We start from the raw sequence: 24,613 nt of genomic DNA on the forward strand, positions 1-24,613 counted from the left end.
ATCCCCCAAATGCTCGCTAAACAAAAGAAATGAAGTCATTTGTAATTAATGAGGTTTGTCACCCCAATTTGCCGCAACTTCGGGCCACACAATACCACACGGCCAAGCCAAACAGAAGAAAGAAAGGAAACATCAGTGGTGGCAAGCAGTCCTGAGGAGAGCATATTGAAAATCACAGCCAGTGGGGGCTGGGTATGGGGCTGGGGCCAAGGCATCAAATACCAAACAAAAAAAAAGCGCACAAAAATGCCATCCACAAAACAATCTAATTATATCGTTAAGCACACCGAAATTGGCAGGGTGCAAAGCCACCCTTAGCGCAGGGAGTCGCAGCACCCCTCAGGTGTGGGCTCTGGGAGTCCTGTGCGTTGACACCTTGACAGACAGGCAGACAGACAGAAAGCCACATTCTTGACCCTGACAGACGGCGGGGTGGACGACTGATGTGGAACGACAGGCCGGGCCTGGATTCGCTTTTGGATGACAGTTTCCGTATCCGTTTTGCTTGTTTAATTAAAATTATGTAAATAAATTTATTTAGCTGACATTGCCCCGTAATTAAGTGCAAGCAGGAGGGCCAGAAGGACTATGTGCATCTGTTGCCTGTCGCCAAAGGCCACCTTGCCGGGCAAGTTATGCCTCCAGCTGGTCCTGGTCCTGCTCCTGCTCCTGCTCCTTTGTCTCTTTCTGAAAGTATATATGCAAACAAATTAGCCTTGAAATGAGCAATTTGCAGGCCATGGTGGGGGGTGCGGGTGGGGATGCTGTCTTCGCCGTGAACAGCAGAAACAGAGCTGACAGCAGCTGTCAGTGGGGCGGCCAGCGAGCGAGCATTACGTATTCCATCCGGGTGAGAGAGGCGTGAAAAAGCAATTAAGTGTGAAGTCCTTAGGATCGCCCAAGAAAAGCGAACAAAGTTTGTCTCTGTCTGGATATATGTATAGATGGAACGTATTACCGATTCCTCAAAGTCATTGGAAATAAATGAAAAATGATCCCAAGCATGCTAATAGATACTGGATAATGGAACTCTTTGGCCAAGGAACCCTCTTTGATGGGTCAAATATATGACCTCGACACTCGCCATCATAATCCAGCATTCAGACTAATGAAATGCCAAAAGGCAGACCCCCGTTTCACATATGTCAGTGTCATGTCGTGACACCTCCACTCCAGGACCTCGGAAAACTCCACACGTTCACGTACTCGATTGACGTCACCACAGTGAAGCCATGTTGACATCGACAGGGGAGAAATTGTTTTGATGAATGTGTCGATTTAATTGATGAATGAGTTTTTAAGCTGGCAAAAATCGAATGGAATCACGTGGAAAGGTGGGGGGGCTGGGGACATGGCATGGTAATGGAATTGGTATATGTGTGTTGGCCCTCACGACAGGTGAGGGGCTCAATTAATAGCGGCTCTTAAACAAACCGAAAAAAGTATCCCGAAAAGTATGCAATATAAATTTCGAAAAACAGCAAAACTCAAAGCGCAACAATTGCAGACCACAAATATCAATAAAAAACCAATACAACATGGAGCTACAAATGTTGCGATTTGTTCAGACCCAAAGGCAAAGGGGGTGGGGGCCAGGGAGTCAGCCCCAGGCATGCAATAATATAAATTCCAGGCAACAGAGCCACAGAGCACAGACCTACCCTGCTTTAATCGAGGTAGTGGCAGAAAAAACTCAAAAAAAAAAAAAAACAAACGAAGAGCAAATAAAATCCAACATCAAACTATAAATAGACCCAGGCAGGCAGGCAGTCAGGCAGTCAGGCAGTCCTGTGCACTCTGCCCCATGTGTGTGTGTGTGTGTGCTGTTATTGGAGTGAATTTCCAGGAAAAGTCTTGTGGCTTAATCTACAACAGCATGCGGTTTGTTGGCTGCCTCAGGACCCGGGGCTCTGCGCCAGGAGCGGCGGCAATAAAAGGCTGCAGGCTTCAGGCTGAAAACAGAAAACTGAAATGGGAAGCCGCATTTCGGCGTCGGCTGAGGGAGCGGTTAAATATTTAAGACTTTCGGCCTGCAAAACTCCAACGATTCATTAAATGATACCGCGCTAGACGATCGCCGAAAGGGTTTTAATTTTCTTTGAGATCTTCTAGCAATTGGAAACAACAAAAGGTGACACTAATTGGGGCTGTGGCCCGTGATGTGTGCTTTGGGGGGTCACTGCTTCTGTCTGACGGAATGCCGCCCACTTTTAAGCCCTTTGACTATCTCATATTTCCTGTGAACGTAAGTAGGCTTAAGTTAATTAGCAGGCTTAACTGCTCTTTGCCCTTTGCCCTTTGCCCTTTGCCCTCTGCCCTCTGCTGCTGCTGCGTGTCCTTCTGGAATGTTGAATGCGAGACAACGTATTAAACTTAATGTGCCGCGTGCGCATAAAACAAAATTTCAACTGCAATTAGTCGTGCAAGACTCTTTCCGTCACCCCCCCCCCCCCTGTCCCTGTCCCTCTGATAAAAACCATAAAAATTTTTCCGCCAACATGGCAAATAATTTGGCTAACGACATTTTGTAACTAATGCCGGCCAACCGCAACAGCAGCAACAGCAACAGCAACAGCAACAGCAACAACAACAGCGATAACCATTAACACGCCCCCGCGTGGTAAATGCAGTGCCACAGTGGCAGTGGCAAAAGAAGAACAACAACAGAAGCTGGTCATTAAAAGTCCACCCATAACAGTTTATTGTAATGCGACCGCTCGTAGGCCAACTGGACAAGTGGCTAGCCCGCTCCGCACCTCCCCCACCCCCCCAACATGTTCCTGCGCCCCGGCGTTGCCACTTAATTAGAAAAGTTTTGGCGCGCCACGAGACAAAAGCCATTGACAGCGACGAAAAGTTGGGTCCGCCCCCCTCCCAGTTTGCCAAACTGCATTGGGAAGAGGGCTAAGAACATTTGACCACGGAAGTGGGAATACCCTTAGAAGTGCATAGATACTTTTATAAGCTTAGACTGTGGAGCACAAGGGACCTTAGATGGAGGTAAACTGCCATTCAGAGTATTCCAACATCACCGACACTCGGCTATACCCCCAGCTAGTAGGGAAACATGCTAAATGTTCGACTATTAGCAGCAACAAATGACATTTGAGGAAGACAAGTCTCCATTCTTTTTTGTTCTTGGTCAGACAGAGCAGCTGAAAGACGACACAGCCCGAGTTTGAGCCATGGGCCTGGTATGGTAATGGCAGGAGAGGAGGCCCCGGCCATGGGACTGGGCACGAGAATGGAGGTTAAGCCAACAGAGGAGCCACCTGCACCGGGGACTCTATTTGCGCGTTTTTTTTTCCAATTAATTGCTTCTACGTGGGTGTGCGCATCGCGAATGTCAACAAAGGCCTTTGCACGGAGCTCGTTCGGCCTTGTGCCGCATGCCCCATGCCGCATGCCTGCGGCATTGTGAGGCCTCCCGCTGGCAGTGCGCTGACACTAACATATGGGAAATAAAAAACGAACGTGCAAGGAAAGACGGACAGAGTCATCAATGCTTTCGATTGAAAACTTTTGCACGGCCCATCTGCCCGGGGTAGGTTTTCCTCTCCATTTGTTTGCTCCCCCGCAATAACGGGGGAAGGGGGTGGTGGAGAAATGGAGAATTGGAAATTCGAGTGGGGCAAACAATAAGCCGTTACAATGGGCATCTTTCTATCTCCCTCCTATCCGTGTACCTCTCGATTTGCGGGGCAGATGTTCGCCGCAGTTTGCACAGCTGCCTTCCCCCCAATATCTATGCTAAATTTAGGCAATATGCCCCGATATGGGGCAAGTAAATTCGGGTTTTCAATTATGAATCTGTTCTCATGTGGCACCCTTTATTGTTGGGCTACGTTTTTGGTTCCTTCAGTGAATAGTTTGCTGCTTAATCAATGGGAACTTTTTCCAATTCCAATTCCAAACTATATTGAAGGAGTTTCCAGTGCATATTAATGTTGAAATGGGCGTGTCGCCACCTCCTGGGTGATGATGAGAAAGAGTTGCTGCCATCACGCGATATTCTTGCCAGCACGCGTCCATTTATCATTCGTTGACACTTGCGGATGGCAAGGCGATATCAACCAGAAAGAAGTCTATCCTCACACAATATGGCCACTCCCTCGCAGGGGGGGGGAGGCGGAGGCGCACTGTCAAAACAGGGACCATCTTTTATCAGTTCTTTTTGCCATCGAAACCGCAAACAAGCGAATTAGCTGGTTTCCCAAGGTACCTGCCGTTGACAGGCGCCGGGACTGCGACAGGATGGAGGAACTGGAGCTGCCATTGGAGTTGGCAGTTGCAGGGACTGTCAAAAGCAAAGCAAAAGTGGAACCCCATCCAATGGGCTGGCAAGGCGGGGTGGCGGCATCTTCAAACATGCAAGTTGGCGGCAATTGAAAACTCATTGACAGTTGACAATGGAAAAAAAATAATAGAAAAACGAAAACGCCAGCAACTGGTTGGAGGACCGAGAAGCCAAAACTCAATTGCAGTTACATTTCAATGCAAATACCCTGTACTCGGGCGAGTGCCGGGATATACTGGAGATAGAGCTCTCTTTGAGGCACTCAATGTTAGATTGTTGGCCTAAAAGGGTATCTGGGTGGCCCTAGCTTCGAGCCCTCTTCTAGCCTAGGTTGTTGCCTCTCTTAACCAGAACTTTGTTTTCCGGCTTGTCGTTGACAGGCAGCGTTTGTTCGGTTAGTGGTTGGCTCTGCTGCTGCTGTTTCTGTTGTTGTTATTCATTCAGAGTTGTACTGGCATGCTGAGACGTTTTCTATTTGAAATTGTCAGCGGCAATTGATATGCATTGCTGCAGCTGAATGTCTCTTTGTTTTGTCTGCCGATTGCGGTTGGTTGCTGCTTCAGGAAATTGATTTCCACAATCATGGAGCGTCGCAGCACAGCCCCTGCCCTGCACTGCACTGCATGTATTGGCACCGCAAATGAAGCGAGCAATTAAAACAACAACGATCAACAGCATGGTGGCAATCAATGGTGCGGTATGGGGCGGAAGCTACCAATAAATTGCTGCACACTTGAACGCGCGCGCCTGCAAGTATGCAACGGAAAATGCATTTAATTTTCGGCGAGCTTTGAGATGGAATTCTTCCTTGTGATTTGATATTTAATGCACGTACTCAATGAAGAAATTCCAACAGCAGCGCATTAGTAGACAAGAAGCTTCAGCTGTTGGCAGAACCCAGCCGGGACGGACAGACAGAGCGGACACGGTCGGACACGGTCGGACAGGGGGGTAGGTAGCGACGCCTGCCAATTGCTTTTCAACATATTTGATGCGACGACGACTTTCGACATTTTGCAACTTGGCCACGTACCGAAGTCGAAAAAAAGAAGATGGGAAAAACAAGCAGGAAACGGCAAAGACGGGCAATGGCGACTAGAAGATGCCCTCTGCCTGAGGACTGAGTCGGGACCATTTATGGACCCCCACAAGCAGCTCCCTACCCAACTTTGAAGCGAATACACTTCCTCTGTACGGAGTGTCAGAAAACCCCTAAAAGCAAAGTGCAAAACCAACAACCAACTACTAACAGCCACTGCAGAAGCAACAACAACAACAGCTGCGACTCTGGTTAAGCATACAAACTGTATATAACGTATACGCCCTGTGTCTGCGTGGCTGGGAGGGGTGGGGAGGGGAGTGCGGAGGAGAGGCGAAGTGAAGTGAAGCATACGCCATGTTGACCCAACAACAAACATAAAATGTAATCGCAGCTAATAAGAAAACTAAGCAGATCCTGGCTGGTCACGATTTACGCTCGTTTCGCATTCGATTTGCGATGCGCCATTGGCAGAGCCACACGATGCACCACTGTCCACCCGGTGCACAGTGGAATCACTGCGGAGCCTTGGCCCAGGTCCTGTCGAGGACCGCTGGCAGGCAATTTCAAACCACTGTGCTGGCTCCTGGCCCTGCACCGCCATGTCAATGGACATTTAATGGCGCTCCCCATTATGCGCCGCATCAAATGTGCCAAATACGCTTCGCTGGCAATAAATGCTGCATGGCGAGGTTTCTCTTCGATGCAAGTCAACCCTCCCCCGTCTCCGACTCGTTAGGGGGGGGGGGGGGGGCCCTCAGCTGGCCGTAGCCGTGGTCGTGGTCGCCGTCTTCGTTCCGGCCACGATTTGCAATTTTGTGTGCATCAGCCTTGCCACTGCGTCGCTCGTAATTTTTCGTGAATTTCTTCACGTACTTGCATTCCATCTTCATCGTACCCGCGTCCCCGCGTCCCCCTGTCCGTAGTCCTTCATCCTCCTGTCGCCCCTATATCTCCTGTCTGTTGGCTAGCACTGGGCCCCGGCTGCACTGGATTGTAATGGCATAACCTTTGAATAAAATTAGCATTATCAGAGCTCCATTTGGCGGCCATTCCGCTTCGTTTCTTTTCAGGTGTCTATGGCTGTGTCTGTGTCTGTGTATCGGTGCGCCGGGGGATCAATAAATATGCTCAATGACTTTTTGAGCGCCACATGATGCCGGCTGGCCATTAACATAACAGCTAAGGCCGTTAGCGGGCACATGAAGGTCAATCCATAGAATCCCTAGCACTCTGGGCACACTTTTTAACTCTGTTCGAAGCCCCTAAAGCTTCGAATCTGGGGGTAGAGTACCCCACACACACACTTGCAGCCATCAATTACCAATTTCCATGCAAACTCATGTACCCCGAAAAACTAATTGGTGGAAAATTAAGTTTTTGCGCAAATTGAAATGCAATCGAGGCAAAGCGGATTACTGAAAAACTTTTATGATTGAATTCTGCTGCTGGTTGGCCAGCCCCCCAGCCCCCCAGCCCCAAACCGATTCCGGCTCTGGCAAAAAAGCGCATCGAGAACTTAATTCGGAGCGCAGCCTAGTGTGGCCGTGTATGTGCCTGAGCACCATATGCGATTGGCAGAGCTTATGTCTGTGCTTGCCAAAAAAAAAACAAAGAAAGAGAACAGATGAGATGAGGGAGGGCCAACAAATGTGGCCCCCACCTCCAGTCGGCGTTACAACGATTTATATTTTGCTACTTTCGCTATAAAAAATAAATATGCAATAAAACAAAACGACAACGGGCCCCGTCCGACATATGCATTATTGTCCTGCCGCCACTCGCTCACTCCATGGAAATATTTGCTAGAAAACGAAGACATAAACTTTCAGAATATATGGCGCATTTGGCAGGAACGAAGGCAGGCCCCAGGCCCAGGCCCAGGCCCAGGGCGAAGACAATGGCATTCCTAAATGCCAGTAGCAGCCCGCAGAGTGCAGATCGGGACATGGTGGCAGGCAGTCGCAGAAACGAGCGGAACAACAGGGCGTATACGTATTGTTGTCCTAAATTGCGCTCTCAGCTGGCGCACGACTTGACTGCATCTTCCTTGCCATTTGGCATGCACCAGAAGACCTCGCCCAAGGGGCGGGCAGGAAGGCACGACGGCCGGGGGGAAGGGTTCGATGGGAAGGCCACTTTATGAAGCGCGCATATGTTGCACCCCTTTCAAAAAGCACCCCCCGAGGATGGGCTGGTGTGGGTACTCTTATAATAAAAATGAAGGACTCTCCGCCCGTGTACTCCGTATTCCCCAGGCAAATCACTGCAGTCTCCGAGTCTGAGGCGAAGGCTATAAAGCAAATCGTTTGACATTTGTTTTGATTTTCCATGATTGTTAAAAATATCCGTAGCCCAGAGGGAGACCTGACATCAGACATTTGGGATACACAAAAGACATGTACATATATGGGATCCATATTAGCTGTCTGCGGAGAAGATATTGGAGAATTGGGGGTTCGCTATGAAAGAATGGGGGTTGGGTTGGGTTCCACAACAATCCTTAACACTTAACTCTTCCAAATTGCAGCACTTATGCATTCCATTAGCTTTCGCCACTAATTCCTTTAGGCACTTGAAATTCAATAACCATAATAACTCCCTTTTCTCTTCCAAAAACTTGTCACTACATTTATCATACGAGTACCACTACGAGTCTATGAGAACTGACCTGTCTGACCCTTTTAAGCCACTCGGTTCAAGCTGGGGAAAGTTCCTTATCATAATTTAGAAGACAATTAGCCAGACACTGCCCTCTCCCCATTCCATTATCGATGGCAGAAAACTTGGTCTGGTCTCCGGAGATGCTGCCAGAGCCACTTAAAGTTTACAGCCGCAAGGGCCAAAACAATGCCAGACAATAATTAGCCAAATTTATTGTAATTAGCCGCACACGCACGGCATCCAGCAACCACTCCGCATATGTGACCAGAGTCGAAGTAATTATTATCATTACAGAAGGAACCACGTTGGGGCGAACCTTCTTCGGCCAGAGCGTGCCACATGTGTGCGTAGCGAGCTGAGAACGCATTTAATTGCACAAAGCCTCTTTGCACTTAGAGAGTTTTTAAATAATTTAGTTGTGTCGTTGGCGAAAAGCTGTCCAGGAGCTGCCTCTGTCAAAGGCGTGCATGTGGCAAGAAAAGCCACGGTAGGGCGGCAAGGACCGGGCCCTGGGACAGGACGTAATGCAGTCGAGTCACGTCACACAGCATGTCGCTAATTTTTCTACCTTTTTTTTCCCCCCCCTCTTTCGTTCTTTCGGGCACAAAGTTTTCCTTCACTGCAATGCGCTGGAAAAAAATGTTGCTTTTTTCTATTTTCGGGTGGAGCGGGGAGTACAGGGGGGGGGGGCTGCAGAGGAGCTGTTAATTCCTGTTAATACTGAGCCTGTGGCTTAAGCCATTTTAAAGGCCTTTCGATTCGATTCCCCCTACCCGAAATGTTGTTTCCAGGACAGCCCCTCCTCACTCTCTTGGATTCAAGTTTAAAATTCGCTTTGTGCGCTTAAATTCTTAAAAAAGGCTTTTGTCAAAGTGGTGTACAGTCCCGCACTACCTCCGCGCACGAGCATAACGGGAATGACTAAGAAGTGCAGCATACCGCACGGGGCACGTTTCCTTTCTGTAAACTTTATTATTTCGTGATAAAGTAAATAAACTTAGCCCCCGATCTCTGCCTCTGCCTCTGCCTGTGCCTCGGCTGGGAGTGCTTCAATGGGGACTGGTGGCACCTTTCACATTGTTTGCCATTTGCGGTGGACGGCGGCAACGAGGAGGTTCTGTCAGCCTCGACAGCTAGTCCAAATTGAAATTGGACATTAGACGTTTCCACACACACACACACAGACACACAGAGACATACTGGTACATAAAAATGGCAGCTTCTGTCGTCGCCGCGACTGCTGACAACTTGCACAACATCCACAGAGCACACATACACAGCCATGCACACACACAACTGGCGAGGCACACACACTCATTGTGAATGACAACGCCCCTGGTACGTGATTTCATTTCCGCTTCTGCCTTTTGTGCACTGCTCGTAACTTGAGTCCTCTGCCTCTCCTCCCTCTTACCCTCGGCTGGCACTTCCATCCCCTCGTCGACCACCCCTGGCACCCAAAAATTAATATGCCAGTGCATAAAAAGACAATGCTGCGACTAAATGTGACTAACTGTAAGTGGCCAGTGCGATGGGCTGGCCATTGGAGTACTCTGTAAATCTGGCTCTGTTTGCCTTGGCTCCGCCCAGCAGCGAGGGGAGATTCGAGACTTCTGAGCAGGTCATAGCAATGAATCATTTCCCCTTGATAGCCGCTTCATAACCTGTTCGTATCAATCCATTTCCGACCAAGATAATGTATTCCATCTACTGTTCTACTCCAAAGATTTATTTCATTATAATATCATGCAAATTAATTCCAAAATTCGAAGCATTATTTATTGTTTAAGCCCCCAAAGAACACCCTGTATACACGAACATATGGAGGTGCGTGCAGATGCGTTTTCTTCCGACAGCCAAAGGTTAAATTCATTAGCAGAACTCGATAGATCTTTGCAGAGATGGTCAAACTAGTTTGCCACAAACTATCTCGAAACCGGACGGCATTCAACAATGTAAATTTAATTAATGAACAACAAGATACTCAGCAGGGTTTAGGGTATTTAACAAGAGCATCATAATTACAGGAAAGATGATTAACAAATGACAAAAACCCCCCCGAAATGGCCAGAGAAGATTTCAAAGTCAAGGCCGAAAAGATGTGGTGAAAACCAGTTATGATAGTTTTCCCCCTGCCCTGGAGGAGACAATGGTTTAATTGCGATGCGCCTAATCATATCTGATCACGATGACAAAAAACCGGGCCAAGCAAAGACAATAACGGAAGCCATTTGCCATGCAAATGTTAAGCAAAAGAGCCAGCAAGAGCCGGGGAACTGGCATTTACATACACGAGAGATCAACAAATGCAGAAAAATAAACGATAAAAAATAAATAAACAGCAGCAAATTAACCAGCAAGTTTTTGTTTAATGTTTGACTTGGTTTGGGCCATGAATTTGGCTATTAACTTGTTTGCACTTGAGTAGGAATATGATTCATGGCTAGCTGGATAGACGTGTCCCTCGACACGTGTGGACGATAAAGCTGACAATTCGCTAAAAGTTGAAATATCGACCCACAGGAGCCGACAGGAGACGTCAGGGAGACCCTGAATCACAGTCTGCTGAAATGGTGAGGATTAATGAAGGCCGGAATCCAGATAACGAGGAAATAATTTATACCCCCGCAGAGCAGTACAAATTTATAATTATAAATCAAATTTTATATGGAATTTTTGGAATTTTTTGGAATTTTGGCATCTAAGGTTTGAGGTGTGGATAAAATAATTACTGTTTTCGGGTCTTCTCTTGGCGGCATCATTTATTTATGGAAACGTTATACCACATAAATAGGAAACCTTGAAATAGTCAAGCGAATCAATTTTTTTCAGGTTCAGACGTCAGAGCCAGACCCATTTATACGACCATAATCATAAGGAACGGGTTTTGGCCAAACTAATTGATGGCCAAGGGTTCGTTAGATCACAGAATTATGGGATTACCATAGACCGGAATAAATTAGTAAATATTGTGGGCGCCACAAAAGACAAAACCGTCTGCAAGAACAGCTAGGTGGGGAAGTCCAAGATTTTTGACAAAAAAAATTGAATACTTTAGAACAATGGCTTCTAACCTTTGGCAATAAAAGAGTCGTTAAAGTCCCATCAACCGACCAGTTTCGATCATCTGCATTCGTTTCAAGCGAATTTCCGGCTACACCTGACGCATGTGCCAAAATATCTATCCAATCTGCTCGGAATTATGCCGTTAGCACTCGGCACTCGGCAGCCGATCTCATGCATCAGATAAGTGCCTTGTTATAGAGACTCCGAGTGTCCCCGGCTGAGCCATCGATCAGTACTCAGTCCACATGCCATATGCAGACGCGAGCCAATAAACCAATTAAACACAAACATAATATCACTACATTATTCGTTTCGACGGCCCCCAAAGACAAACCAGAAAGAAACTGAAAGAAACGTATCTCCAGCCATCATCCACATTGAATATTCAGATGTTTTTGGCCTGCCCAGCGCCCCAGCGCCGGCGATCTTCAGGTTTTGGCTCGAAGAACCCATGCCCCGAGATCGGATCTGCCGATCGTATAAATAGCTTGCAGCGCCCTCCAGTCCGACAGAAGCGACCTAAAGCTTGTGTAGTAGACATCATGGTAAGCATTCGTCGCGATCGTCAAGGACCCTAAGGATTATCTCTAACGCTCCCCCCCCCCCCCCTCCACTCCGCTCCTTTCTGCAGAAATTCCTGACTGTTTTCTTTGCCGTCGTGGCCTGCGCCTATGGCGATGTGTCCCATCTGGGCTACGACTACGCTCCCCCGGCGCCAGTGGCTCCCGTGCAGGTTTACCAGCCAGCACCTGCTCCAGTTTACCAGCCAGCTCCAGCTCCTGCTCCAGTTTACCAGCCAGCTCCAGCTCCTGCTCCAGTTTACCAGCCAGCTCCAGCTCCTGCTCCAGTTTACCAGCCAGCTCCAGCTCCTGCTCCAGTTTACCAGCCAGCTCCCGCTCCGGTCTACCAGCCAGCCCCGGCCCCAGCACCCATCCGCATCCCAGCTCCCGCCCCAGTGCAGAGCTACATTCCCCCTGCACCAGTCTCGATCCCAGCTCCAGTTCAGATCCAGGCTCCCGTTGAGATCCAGGCTCCAGTTGAGATCCAGGCTCCCGTTGAGATCCAGGCTCCCGCTCCAGTGAACACCTACATTCCTCCTGCAGCACCAGCACCCGCTCCGGTCTACCAGCCAGCACCCGCTCCGGTCTACCAGCCAGCCCCAGCTCCAGCACCCATCCGCATCCCAGCCCCGGCTCCAGCACCCATCCGCATCCCAGCTCCCGCTCCAGTTTACCAGCCAGCTCCCGCTCCGGTCTACCAGCCAGCCCCGGCCCCCGCACCCATCCGCATCCCAGCCCCCGCGCCAGTGCAGTCCTACATTCCTCCCGCACCAATCTCGATCCCAGCTCCCGCTCCCGTCTACCAATCCGCTCCAGCTCCCGCTCCCGTCTACCAGCCAACTAGCCAGCAGGTTCTCGAGGAGATCGAGCCCGTGTCTGCCGATGGCTACCGCTACAAGACCGTGCGCCGTCGCGTCTACCGTCACCGCTTCTAAGTGCTAGGTGGCAGTCCCAAGCCAAAGCCGAACCGAATCGAATCGAATCGAATCGAACTGTTTCCTAACGAACCCCCCAGGGGGTTGCAATAAAGAATTCCTCCTTCAACTTGTTAAACAAAAAGAAACGAATCTTCAAATTGTTTTCCAATCATTGCAAATCACATGAGAAACAAAAAAGTTTCTCCTGTGGCCAGAACCGAACTGCAAACTCTTAAAGTCCTGGACAGGCTCTGGCCGTTTGATTCGCAAATTTATGAAACCGAACGAGATGGCAGGACTCGGGAAATCAACTTGCCATCAGACAGATAGCAGTAGAGGGGCGGGGATAATGGGGAGTTGCAAGCAAGTTGTGGCAGCCTCCCCAAGGAATCGTCCATCCTACTGCCATGCTACTCGATGCCATGCACTCCACTACAGTCCACTCCACTCCTCTCCACTCCACTCCACTCCTCTCCTCTCCACTCCACTCCACATTTATCACGAAATTTATGGCCTGGAATGAGCTTTGATGATGTGGAAATTTTTTCTCGTTAGATTCAAAGTTTCAACGAAGCCACCCGCCACCAGCCACCCGCCGCCCACAATCGATGAGGCCAAGACGAAGACGACGCAACTGGATACGTAGATGGGAGTCGAGTGGATTGGCCTCATCAGAGCGGTGACCACTTGTGGCTGCTAACAAGGACCGTAGCCACGAACAAGAACAAGGACATCGACAGGCGATAGACGATAGACGGTGGAGGAAATTAACAAGGAAATGCAACGACAACGGACTACGGACTACGGACACCACACCACACCACTCTCCGATTTGATTACGAAAATGTCTGACTCTGGCAGCCCCCAATGGGACCATCCCCATCCCCTGCCTGTCTGGATGCCCGGACAGCCGCAAAGCCACATATTAAACTTGCCACGGCGCATACTAATTAAAAAGCGTGCAACAAAAGCAAACAACAAGGCTCCTAAAATTACGAGTAATTGCGTAATTAAAACGAAATAATTTTTCCACAGCCTATTCGGACCCATGACCGCAAAGGATCGGTTGTCCCCGGTCCTGGCCCTGGTCCTGGTCCTGGCTTATATTGTTAATTGCATTTTGGTCAAATATTGGCAGCTCAATTAAATGAATTAAAATACATTTTTGCTTTGATACGGATGATTCCGCAATGCAAATATACATGCCTACAGCAAGCAAATTATTTGACAGGCAATTACAATTTACAGACGATCCAGCCCCAAGGCCAGACCCAGACCCAGACCCAGACCGCACGCCAATCGGTTGGGATTAGATTTATTCGATTTGGTTAATGAATTTTTCCCTATGCTGTAGTCAAAGAATGCAGATCTTTCAATTGGATATTAGGGTGTTATTATGGGAACTATTTTGCCATCTAATGCTCTCGCAATCCACTCACATCCTGTCACTCGTCTCGTCTAATCCCAGTCAGCGATTAGTGGGAACTGCAATATGGTCTGCATTGGCCAATTATCAGCCTCATTGCACACTCTGCACACTCAAACCAGAGCACCGAACCAGGTTCGGCTGGGCCCGAACAATTGACAGTTGGTTGCATTTCCCACCGCACTTAATTAGCAGTTAATGACGCCTGATTAACACGCATTATGAGTCCGCCCCAGCCCCAATCGAACGAAGGCGTCGGCCCACCTGTCGGATGTGTAATCGATGCTTTAGGCGCTTGGATTACAAAATAATCACGAGGCAGACACCCCGGCAGCCGGCCTAAAAGTATGCAAAAGGAAACGACCAGGCGGAAAAAAAGTGAAATTGCTGTGGCAAAAAACAAAAAATACATCGTATGGAGACCGTTTGTTGTGCTGCTCTTAAGACTAGGCGATACCCTGCCGATTGAGGTTGATATTTTGCCATTTCTTTGGACGTGTTGCAGATACACGTCCACAGACCCAACAAAATCTTACCCTCTGGCCGGGCTTACTCTATAAATCTGATGTAAAAGCGTATGGGTCCACCAAGGGCCCTTCGGCGGCCGGCTTTCGGCTTTAAAGCGACTTTGCGAAACAGGCAGTGTCCGCATGGATATGGGGCATGGATCGGTGGAAAATTGACAGTATCAACGTAATTATATCGCCAGTTGGAAACCAAAAACAAAAAAACCAACACGAAACGCGAAATGGGGGAAAAACGTAAAACCAAAGAGGGGTGGCAGTGGCAGTGGCAGTGGCAGCCTCTGAAATATGCAAACGTTGACTGGCTTCATTTATTTTTACTGTTACTGCATATTGGGCGACATCGAACGCCAGAGCAAGCGGCAGAGCGAGAGGGAGAGGGAGGAGCAGCCAGAGGCGCGAATATAATCGTTATCCTGGACAGGTGGGTCCGGGCCGACGCGTCGTCCTCGTCGTCGCTGGATGCCAGCAGTTGCACTTCATTTGCAGCATTAATTTGTCGCCCGTTGATTTATCTGGCGAAATGCATATACACTCGGATATATACGGATGCTGCGAATGAATTTATGAGCTGGGGCGAACGTGCACGCCGCCCATCGAGCGTCGAAAAATGTCGAAAATCGATTGTTAAGCGTTTGTCAGCCACAGCTTGAAGTTGGTCATGTCAAAGCACTCCCTGCCATGGGACTCTCGACACCACTCGACCCAAACAATCGAACAATCGTACAATCGTACAATGCTCCTCCGGTTGTGACTGTGACTGTGGCTCGGGGGTAGTTGAATGCATTTTGAATATTTATTAAATCACTTTTTGCACAAATAATGCAAAATAGTTATGCAAATGCGACGGTGCGAAATGGATCCGATCGAAGCGTGTGCCGCAAACCTGAACAAATATCTCCAGCGCCCTAAGCTGGGTCAGCTCCCAGCCTTGGCTGGAGGTCGTTGAACCTGAGCTAATCTTTGCTGATCAGAGATACGGCCGTATGCTTGCTAATTGGTGAAAGGAGTTTGCCTAGAGTTTCAAGAAGAACTAAACTAGTTCCTTAATGAAAAATATAGAGAACAATAGACTGAAACAAATTGAAGTCTTGGCTTTAAGCCATTTCCATCAGTCAGTACTGTCCAACATGGGGAGGGGGGGATATATATACATATATGTATTCTTGTTGTGGCATGCAGTGGCATTTTCCAGTTATTTTCCGTTATTTCTATTCGCCCCCCGGATCTGCTCGGATGCATGTCAACTATTAACAGCCAAACAACTAAATTACGTATACGCAGCGTTGCATGTCCAAAATGGCTTTGCGGCTCCGCTTGGGCGTGTGTTTGTTTGCTCAAAAATACATTTGCAGTTTCAGTTTATTGGCGCTACGAAAATAATGGAATTGTCAAAATAAAAGAGGTTAAGTGCTTGTTTGCATAGCTTTTTGACATTTCCCCCCCCCCCCCCCCCCCCCCCCCCCCCCCCCCCCCCCCCCCCCCCCCCCCCATCCCAAGAATTTTTGTTCATGGTTTTTGCTTTTGCGAAAAACAGAAATTCAACAGAAATTAAATCACCGAACGTCGAGCGACGCCCAAGTGTCTCCAGTTGATTTTTGTGCTGAACACCAGCCAGGCAGCACCCCAAAAAGTTGCACCATTAGCCAATTGTGTAATTAAAAGAGCGAACAGCGCAAGTGTTGTCCTTCACATGCACTGTGCAGTGCCTGGGAGGGAGCCTGTGCTACCACCCACTCGAAGCACGACCCCTCTCTGGCTCTCTTGGTGTCCCTGTCCCCTGTCCCCTGTCCCCTGTGTTCGTCTGGCAAATTTGTTTTCCGCGTCGTGACACATGGCGTCCGTCTAGCTGGCGTCATGTTCAACTTTTGACCCGATCGGAACGAGTGGCTCGTCCCCCCCACTGGGTGCCCATATAATTAAGCAATAGGCCGTGGTCTCGACCACCTTATCATGGCTAATCAAGCAGATTAATGACAGCCGCTTGGACATGCCATTCCGTGGACTGTGGGCAGTAGGCTGTTGTGCCAAAAGCGGCGAGTGGCTTCAAGTCGACCAGTTTTTCGGTTTGTTTTCGATTTTTGTTTATTTTTGCTTAATTTTTGTTAGTTCAATTCGATACACTGAGGCACAAATGTTTTATGCAAATGATATTTAAATTAAAGCAATGACAAAACCAACAAGTACAAAGAGCGTTGGACCCGCTTGGGTTTCGGTTGGGTCTCAGAGACTTTGTTAGACGCTATAGCGGAAGAGCAGCGAGTTGGATATGTGGATAATCAAAGATATATATAGATAAGGTGCAAAGTACTTTAGAGAGGGATTGAGTTGAAGAAGTGAGAAGCACAAAACGATCCCATAAAGTACTTCCATCTATCTCCAATAGAAATCAGTGGAAAAATATAGTCATATCGTTGGGAGCTTCAGTGCAACCCATCACGGATCGGGTAGGGTACCGGGGTACCGGGTTACCTCTTTCAACCATTATTGGGGCTTATAGTAGTGTTTGCTCGTAAAATTCTGGTTTCTGGCATATTAAGAGACCATGAGACCATCCGCACTTCTTCGGTCGTACTATCTTCACGTCTGGCTGTCGCTTCTGCACCGCGCCCAGTCGCCATATAAATAGAGCCCCATCGGCCCGTCCAAGGCATACTAGTAGCGTCACCGTTCCAAGTAACACACCTCAAAATGGTGAGTAGAGAGGAGAGAGGAGGGTGTCCAAGGCCAAGGGGAATAGACCGTAACTTTTGTGATTTTTCCGTGCAGAAACTGCTCGCCGTCGTCCTCGCCGTCCTGGCTGTTGCCCATGCCGATGTCTCCCATCTGTCCGGCTACAACTACGCCCCCGTGAGCATCCCAGCTCCGGCCCCGGCCCCAGTTAAGGTTGCACCCGCCCCGGTGCCCGTGAGCACCTACCTGCCCCCCGCACCGGCACCAGCCCCCATCCAGATTGAGGTGCCTGCCCCAGCCCCAGCACCCGCACCAGTGGCACCCGTGAAGGTTGCCCCCGCACCAGTCAACCAGTACATCCCCCCCGCACCACCAGCACCCGTCCAGATCGAGACTCCCGCCCCGGCGCCAGTTCCCGTGTCCGTGCCCGCTCCCGTCAACCAGTACATCCCCCCTGCACCCGTCAGGGCTGCCCCCGCTCCCGTTGCCGCTCCAGCCCCAGTCCTGGCTCCCCAGCCCGTTCTCGAGGAGATCGAGCCCATTGCCAACGATGGCTACCGCTACAAGACAGTCCGTCGTCGTGTGATCCGTCGTCGTTACTAGAGTGCGGCTCCATGACATGAATACTGAATAAAAGAAAAGAAATTACGATGTAAATGATTTGACTATGGCATTGGCAGGGTATTGTGGGGAGTCCCAAAGATTTCTGCTGCAAAAGTACACTGGAATTATGGAACTCGAATGAAGGGAAAGCATGGAGGATCCCTAGGAAAATAATATGAATCTAAATCACGGTTTTGAAGTATTGAAGATAGTGTAGAATAGTGTAGACTTGGTATCAGTTCGAGGGTCCTATAAAACTGTGTTTTGTCATGGATAACATTCACTGTGTGATCTAATTAGATGAATAAACATGAGATAGTTACCGAATAGTTCTTAAACATCGGAATACCTTACATCACAACGAGACACCGACTACATCATGGCCAGGAATAATATTTTGTGTCTGGCTATCGAAAAATCAATATTCAACAGACAAAATATGCTGATTTATAAGCCAGATGTTCCCCGAAGCTAGTCTGAGCCAGGTCCAGGCAATTAATTAGGCCCCAAGACGCTGCCAAGATCAGCATAATATAATCTGAGCAAATTGAATTTAATTTTGGCCCAGACGCGAAACCACGCAACGCCATAGGCTCTGACCGAGCGGGCTTATAATTTGACGGGGAAGCAGAGACCAGAATAAAGCACAAAAGCAAAGCAGAGACAAAAAGATACGGCTCACAGTGCGTGTGACCCACGAACATTAATCAATTTGAAAAGATAGAAAACAAAACAAAACGAAACGCAAAACTTATAGAAATAAAACCATTTTTCAGCATTCAAATGGAAATCATCTATTGGTTTGTTTGATCTAATTAAAGAAGATTTTTGTTGTCTTTTTAGATACAAGAAAACGAATAGAGTTGGCCCAAAGTCAAAGCAATTTTGGAATGCATTGTCTTAGACCGAAAACTGAGACTGAAAATGAAACCGAAACCGAAAACCGAAAACCGAAAACCGAAAACCCGTCAAACCACCTTGGCATTGGTGATTTGTTGGTTATCTTCCGACTATGGCATCTGAGGGCACTGAGAGCGGCTGAAATGGTAACGAAGACGAAGACCAAGACCCCCGGGTATTGTGAGGGCATCGTGCAATTAATTTTGCCGCGCTTGACCCGAAACGGCCAAAACAATGAGCTATAAAAACTGGCGACATGCATGTTGTTCGGCAGCACAAACCAACAATCTGTGATCCAAGCAGCAACAAGCCAAGTTCCAATCGAAGATGGTAGGTCCACCAGAAACCGCAGGACCGCAGCCAGGATCCTCTATACATCATCATTTTTGTGTCCTATTCTAGAAATTCCTGATCATTGCCGTTGCCTTTCTGGCCTGCGCCTACGCCGATGTCTCGGAGCTTGGTGCCTCTGGCTACGATTATCCTCAGCCAGCTCCTGTGAAGTCCTACGTCCCTCCTCCGCCACCACCACCGCCGCCGGCACCCAAGAACACCTATATTCCACCCCCGGCGGCCCCGGCCAAGGCCTACATCCCACCTCCACCACCACCGCCGCCACCAGCACCCAAGAACACCTACATTCCTCCCCCGGCAGCCCCAGCACCGGCGCCCGTTGAGTCCTACATTCCCCCCGCAGCCCCCGCACCCGCCTACATTCCCCCTGCCCCCATCCAGGCCGAGGAGCCCATCCAGGCGTACGAGCAGCCCGCCCAGGACGGATACCGTTACAAGACCGTGCGCCGTCGCGTCTTCCGTCACCGCAACTAAGGCCCCAAAGAACCCAAGAACCCCCAATTGTTAAATAATGTCATAGGGTCCTTTGCCGTGGAATCTGTTAATGTTTTTTGAGAAATAAACGATGAAAAGCGAGACGAAAATGGACTCTTGTGGGGGTAGTTCTTGCATCAATCCATATCCATTCGTTGAAAGAAGTAGGCGACGCCTGATACAGCACGACGTTCAGCTATGGAATACACATTGACTTACCCATCTATAGGATGATCAGCAATCGCTCCCAATCCATTCCGATTGACACAGTGCCAGTAGTAGCCCAGTTGGCTATAGAATGTTTGACAGAGGACAGAGGAGATGACCGTCGCCAGAGGAGGACCTGCTGCGGCTGTTTGGAGTCAATATTCAACTGGATTCCGGTGTTCTTCATAGTCTGCCTCATAGTCTATTCGTACTACGTATATGTGTGGCACTTGTGTGTGCAGAACATGAAGCAGCACTCGGCTATCGTCTTGGGTGTGTTCCTCTTCTGGTATCACCTGCTGCTGCTGATGTTCCTCTGGAGCTACTGGAGCAGCATGTGGGCGAAGGTCATGCCAATTCCGGCTGAGTGGAGCATACCCGACGCGGACTGGACGCGTCTGAGCAGAGCCAACGGCCTTGAGGAGAGGAGGCACATTCTGAGCCACGTAGCTCTCAGATTGCCCATCACGATGTGCGATCAGAACGGTGTCGTGCGATACTGTGGCCACTGCCGCATCATCAAGCCGGATCGGGCCCACCACTGCCGGACCTGTCAGCGCTGCATCCTCAAGATGGACCACCACTGTCCCTGGGTGAACAACTGTGTGCACTTCCACAACTACAAGTTCTTCCTGCTGTTCCTGATCTACGCCTCGCTCTACTGCCTGTACGCCCTAGTGACCCTGCTGCTCGAGCTCCACCATGCCTGGGATTTTGACTTTGACAACTTGGACCTGAACTCGCTGCAGACCATGATCCCAATCGTCCTTGGCATGATTTTCACCGGCGTCACTGTGATTATGCTGGGCCTCCACATCTACCTTTTGCTCTTGAACCGCACCACCATGGAGTCGGCTCATGCTCCTATGTTCTGCATTGGTGGCCGCACCAGGAAAGCCTTCAACCTGGGCTGCTGCGCCAACCTGTGCGAGGTGTTCGGCGATAGATGGTACCTATGGCCACTGCCCGTCTACAGCAGCCGCGGCGACGGCCTCACCTTTCCCACACGGGAAGGCTCCGTTAGTTCTGCCCGTTCTTCTGATTTCTAATACGAGTATCAGCCGGGGAAGCTCCATCAATATCTTAATTTACGATTCATTGGCAGCAAGTGCATCTGCCACCACACCACACCACACCAGCCCAGAGCAGTGCAGAGCAGTGCAGTGCAGTCCCGCTGAGTGGCCACCATCGATAAATCCTCCTCCACACGCTCCGCATTCCTTTGCAGTACAATTTCCACACATTTCCACATTTGCCACAGAGATCGCAGTCGTTTATAAAACGCTTAACATTCGTGACATATTTCGCATTTGGCTGCGCGTCGGGCACAGAAATTTATAGACTTTATCCATTAGGAAAACAATTACGAGTGCAAACAATGGCCAGCGTCCACTATATCGGGCTCCGCTCCGCGGGATGGAAAGAAGGACTCCCTGGCCGGAGGCACAGCCAGAAGCATTGAGCATATGTTGAGATTGTCGCGTTGCCAGTTCATTGTCCTGCCGAAGGAGCCACAACCACTGCCCAGAGTCGAGTAGAGTGGGGGAGAGAAAAAACTTTATATATTTTCTTATTATTCCGCCACAGAATATGCGGCGAGTGGTGGACACGCGATGGGGTGCTGGGGGAGGTGTCAGTGCTGGTGGCAGTGGCGTTGGCGTTGGCGTTGGCGACTTCTTGACTGCTGCAACACAAATCCAATTACCTTCAAAATAATAAACTTATGTACATACCAAAAAGGAAGGAATGCCATCCCCAATCCCAGCCCCTGCACGCACATTTTGCCTTATCAACTGTTGATAGACTCCATGGGGAATTTCCCGTATGCCACGACAAAGAAGATGCTGTCTGGGTGTCGGGCGGCATTTTCTTTCACATCTTCTATTTTTTTGTTCTTGTTGTTCCTTTTCTTTTATCCCGACAGAAATAGAGAGAGCAGAGAGCAGAAAGCAGAGAGGACTATGCTGCAGAACAGGGCCCCGCTGGCTGATTTCCACAGCTTGTTTGCAGCTCATTATTCGCCTTTTGGCCCGGTCCAGGTCCAGCTCCAGCTCCAGCTCCAGCTCCAGAGTGGGACACATACTTTTTGCCACTTGCATGTCATCAGCATAAAGTGAGTGCAAAATATGTGAACCCCACCCAGGACTCGAGGAGTCCTCGCCACTCCGAGGCACAACGGAAATTCGCTTTACAGCGCAGAGTCAACATCAATTGGCCAAATGACTTGTAAGGGTAAAGGCATCCAGTAGAGCGGTAGAGCGGTAGAGCGGGGTGCGGTTTATTGAATTCGCATATTTTCCCATTTTGCAATATGGGCAAACATTTTTCCATTTCGCCATCTTTTGTTTTCCGTGCCCCCCACCCCCACCCCGCCTGCTGTTTGATTTTGTAATCGAGGATTTGTTTGCTTTGGCCCCAGTTGGAAAGCTCATTGAATGTTTCAGCAATTTTTGGCCAAGTCAAATTGGTCTAGTCGTTGGTTTGACCTTTTTACTGCCATCAAGGATGGGGACCGTCGGAATGCCTGTGTGGCCAGGACATGTGTTTGGCCTTGGGCGGTTTGTTTAGGATTCTCTCTCCGTGTGTGTGTGTGAGTGAGTGGATTGGATTGGAGAGTGGGTTGAAGAGGGTTGGATGGCTGTGGAAACGACGACTTTGACATTGGAAATTGAACTTGGCCGATGGGAACCTGTTGATAAAGAGAAACTGCCTGATACCGAGAGGGACTCTGCTCCACAAATATCCGCAAACTGTCACTTAACTCGGGATCTCGATTGTTTTATGGAAACTACGAGCATTAGCCATATTACACTCATAAATTTCACTTATTGTTACTTTATTTTCCTGTTCTATAAACTTTGATGGTTACCAAAGTAAATGCAAGACAACAAACATTTTTTCAATTACGAATTTTACTATCAAAGTGCGGATTGTGGATGGCATTCGAATCCGACACTCAAGTCAACGAACAATCTTAGGAAGAACCAACAATAAGGGTCTCTGAATCAGAATCCCCCGGCGACTTAGGCGCGGTGGCGGAAGACGCGACGGCGCACGGTCTTGTAGCGGTATCCGTCCTGGGCGGGCTGCTCGATCTCCTCGATCACGGACTGCTCGGCCTGGACGGGTGCGGGTGGGATGTACTCGGGTGCTGGCGGTGCGGGGGGAATGTAGCTCTCAACGGGCGCCGGTGCTGGCGGTGCGGGGGGGATGTAGGTCTCCACTGGAGCGGGGGCGGGCAGCTCCGGCTGCTGGTAGTCGTATCCGGACAGCTCCGAGACATCGGCAAAGGCGCAGGCCAGGAAGGCAACGGCGATGATCAGGAATTTCTGTGGTCCAACCAAAGAATAAGAACATATATCTATCTGAATGGAGTGATCCTCGACCTACCATGATTGCTGGCTGTGTTTGTGCGACGATCAACGGAAGATGTGTGCTGTGGCATCGATGATCTCCAGCGGCTTTTATATGGCCGATCTCTGCGCCAGCGGCAACGGAAGCACCATTATCCATTAGCCGAAGATGACTTTGAACTTGATCTGCGATCGCTCTGTCAAAGATTGATGGATGCGTCCGTTGCCGGACAAGACTCACATGTGGTCGGTGCGAACCGGTTGTCCCAGCTTTTCTGATGCACAAACTGTGGATCGTGGACCGTGGGTTCAAAAATATGATCACGTTTCGGTCTGGCTTTTGTTTAACTAACGCATTGCCCGTGCCATTGTCTTCGAGTGGCCCATCGATGGTCTCTAGAGGTCATCGCATGCGCTTCCACTTGGAGTTTGAGTTTGAGCATGTTTTTTGGCTTCACAAAATTTGTATTTTGACATTTGGCTTTTGTTTCGACTCGACTGGAGTGGAGTGGCGGGGTGCAGCCCTTTAATTGATTTGCTTGTTGAGCCCGGCCTTGGGGTCGGCCCCCGCGTGGGAGAGCCATGGCTCTGCTTGATTAAAACCAAATTTAATTTGCATCTCGGTTTTGTGGCTCTGTTTTCTGCCGTTTGTTTATTGCCAGTCCTAACCCCAGCTATTATAAAACTCGAACGGGAACGCCAATTGGAGTTCTGGAGTTATTCCGCTGGGGAAAAAGGGTCGGTCGAAAGGGGAATGGGCACAGTGGGGCGAATAATGAAGTTTTAGGGTATATTTCACTTGAATGCGTATCTTTCAAGAGTTGATTCTTTAAGATCTCTTCAGGTTCTGTCATAGTATCCTTGTCAGGGTTTTCCCCTGTTATTTCCCCCTTTTCAGAAAATGTATTTCCTGTGGCTACTGTTCCGCTTTCCTCCATTTCCTTAGCTGCTATTACCATTTCGATCTGCCTGCTTTCCCCCAGCCATAGTTTCATTTCATTCCTGTCTTATTTTTATTTTCACAATTTTCATTTCGTTTCTCTGTTTTCCACTGTCTTTCTTCCACTCCCGTTTCGCTTTTGCAGCTCTTGATAATATTGCAAATAATTTTCTTTTTTATGTTGATTATTTTTTGGACAGCCCCCCACCCCGCGCCCGCACTGCCTCGCGCGCAGACACCTGAGAACTGAGAACTGAGAACTGAGCACTGGGGACTCTCCCTTTACGGCATTTTTATTAACTTCATTTTCATTTGGGCCGGTGCCTTCACGAGCTCATCATATTTTAATGTGGAAGGGATTCGGCGGCGGCGTCGTCTTCAGGCTTTTCTTTCCGACTTGTTCTATGTTTCAAATTATTCTCGAGAGATTTGCAGTTCGTGATTTTGGCGGGCACTGTTGTTGGAAGGAGTAGCAGCTGTGCTGCCCCCTTCATTGCGTCGGATTGGGCTGTAAAAGTATCCACCCGAATGGCAGCTGTTGTTGAGACATTCACCGACTGATTGCAATTGCAGCTCCGGATTTTAATTACCGCGCTTAAGCCCGTATTAACTCTGG

General features: G+C 49.1%; 5 protein-coding genes across 5 annotated transcripts; 4 read left to right on the forward strand and 1 right to left on the reverse strand.

Annotated features, from left to right (window-relative positions):
- The first annotated feature begins 11,584 nt into the window (after positions 1-11,584).
- LOC108158437 (skin secretory protein xP2) lies at positions 11,585-12,679 on the forward strand. Its single transcript, XM_017290720.2, has 2 exons — positions 11,585-11,611; positions 11,698-12,679. The coding sequence occupies exons 1-2, from the start codon at positions 11,609-11,611 to the stop codon at positions 12,559-12,561; spliced, it is 867 nt and encodes a 288-aa protein (XP_017146209.2). The 5' UTR covers positions 11,585-11,608; the 3' UTR covers positions 12,562-12,679.
- A 4,482-nt stretch (positions 12,680-17,161) lies between these two features.
- LOC108158431 (skin secretory protein xP2) lies at positions 17,162-17,809 on the forward strand. The gene is made up of 2 exons (XM_017290714.2): positions 17,162-17,187; positions 17,263-17,809. Exons 1-2 carry the CDS (start codon positions 17,185-17,187, stop codon positions 17,767-17,769), a joined length of 510 nt encoding a protein of 169 aa, XP_017146203.1. The 5' UTR covers positions 17,162-17,184; the 3' UTR covers positions 17,770-17,809.
- Positions 17,810-18,920: 1,111 nt separating this feature from the next.
- On the forward strand, positions 18,921-19,651 carry LOC108158445 (leucine-rich repeat extensin-like protein 3). The gene is made up of 2 exons (XM_017290727.2): positions 18,921-18,999; positions 19,072-19,651. Exons 1-2 carry the CDS (start codon positions 18,997-18,999, stop codon positions 19,495-19,497), a joined length of 429 nt encoding a protein of 142 aa, XP_017146216.1. The 5' UTR covers positions 18,921-18,996; the 3' UTR covers positions 19,498-19,651.
- An 18-nt stretch (positions 19,652-19,669) lies between these two features.
- LOC117188485 (palmitoyltransferase ZDHHC20) lies at positions 19,670-21,475 on the forward strand. The gene has a single exon (XM_033392420.1). The coding sequence runs from the start codon at positions 19,728-19,730 to the stop codon at positions 20,751-20,753; it is 1,026 nt and encodes a 341-aa protein (XP_033248311.1). The 5' UTR covers positions 19,670-19,727; the 3' UTR covers positions 20,754-21,475.
- A 1,069-nt stretch (positions 21,476-22,544) lies between these two features.
- LOC117188402 lies at positions 22,545-24,115 on the reverse strand. Its single transcript, XM_033392236.1, has 2 exons — positions 23,095-24,115; positions 22,545-23,033 (listed from the first exon to the last, which is right to left on the reverse strand). Exons 1-2 carry the CDS (start codon positions 23,215-23,217, stop codon positions 22,728-22,730), a joined length of 429 nt encoding a protein of 142 aa, XP_033248127.1. The 5' UTR covers positions 23,218-24,115; the 3' UTR covers positions 22,545-22,727.
- Between the last annotated feature and the right edge of the window lie 498 nt (positions 24,116-24,613).

Source organism: Drosophila miranda, chromosome 3 (genome assembly GCF_003369915.1).
Source record: "Drosophila miranda strain MSH22 chromosome 3, D.miranda_PacBio2.1, whole genome shotgun sequence".
In the NCBI taxonomy this organism is placed as follows: Eukaryota; Metazoa; Arthropoda; class Insecta; order Diptera; family Drosophilidae; genus Drosophila; species Drosophila miranda.

What these genes read in the sequence shown, in the direction of transcription:
- LOC117188485 (XM_033392420.1), top strand. Translation starts at nt 19,728, where the DNA reads ATGATCAGCAATCGCTCCCAATCCATTCCGATTGACACAGTGCCAGTA.
- LOC117188402 (XM_033392236.1), bottom strand. Translation starts at nt 23,217, where the DNA reads ATGGATAATGGTGCTTCCGTTGCCGCTGGCGCAGAGATCGGCCATATA. An exon ending in AAACACAGCCAGCAATCATG is followed by an intron (nt 23,034 to 23,094) that starts GTAGGTCGAGGA and finishes GTTGGACCACAG; the next exon opens with AAATTCCTGATCATCGCCGT.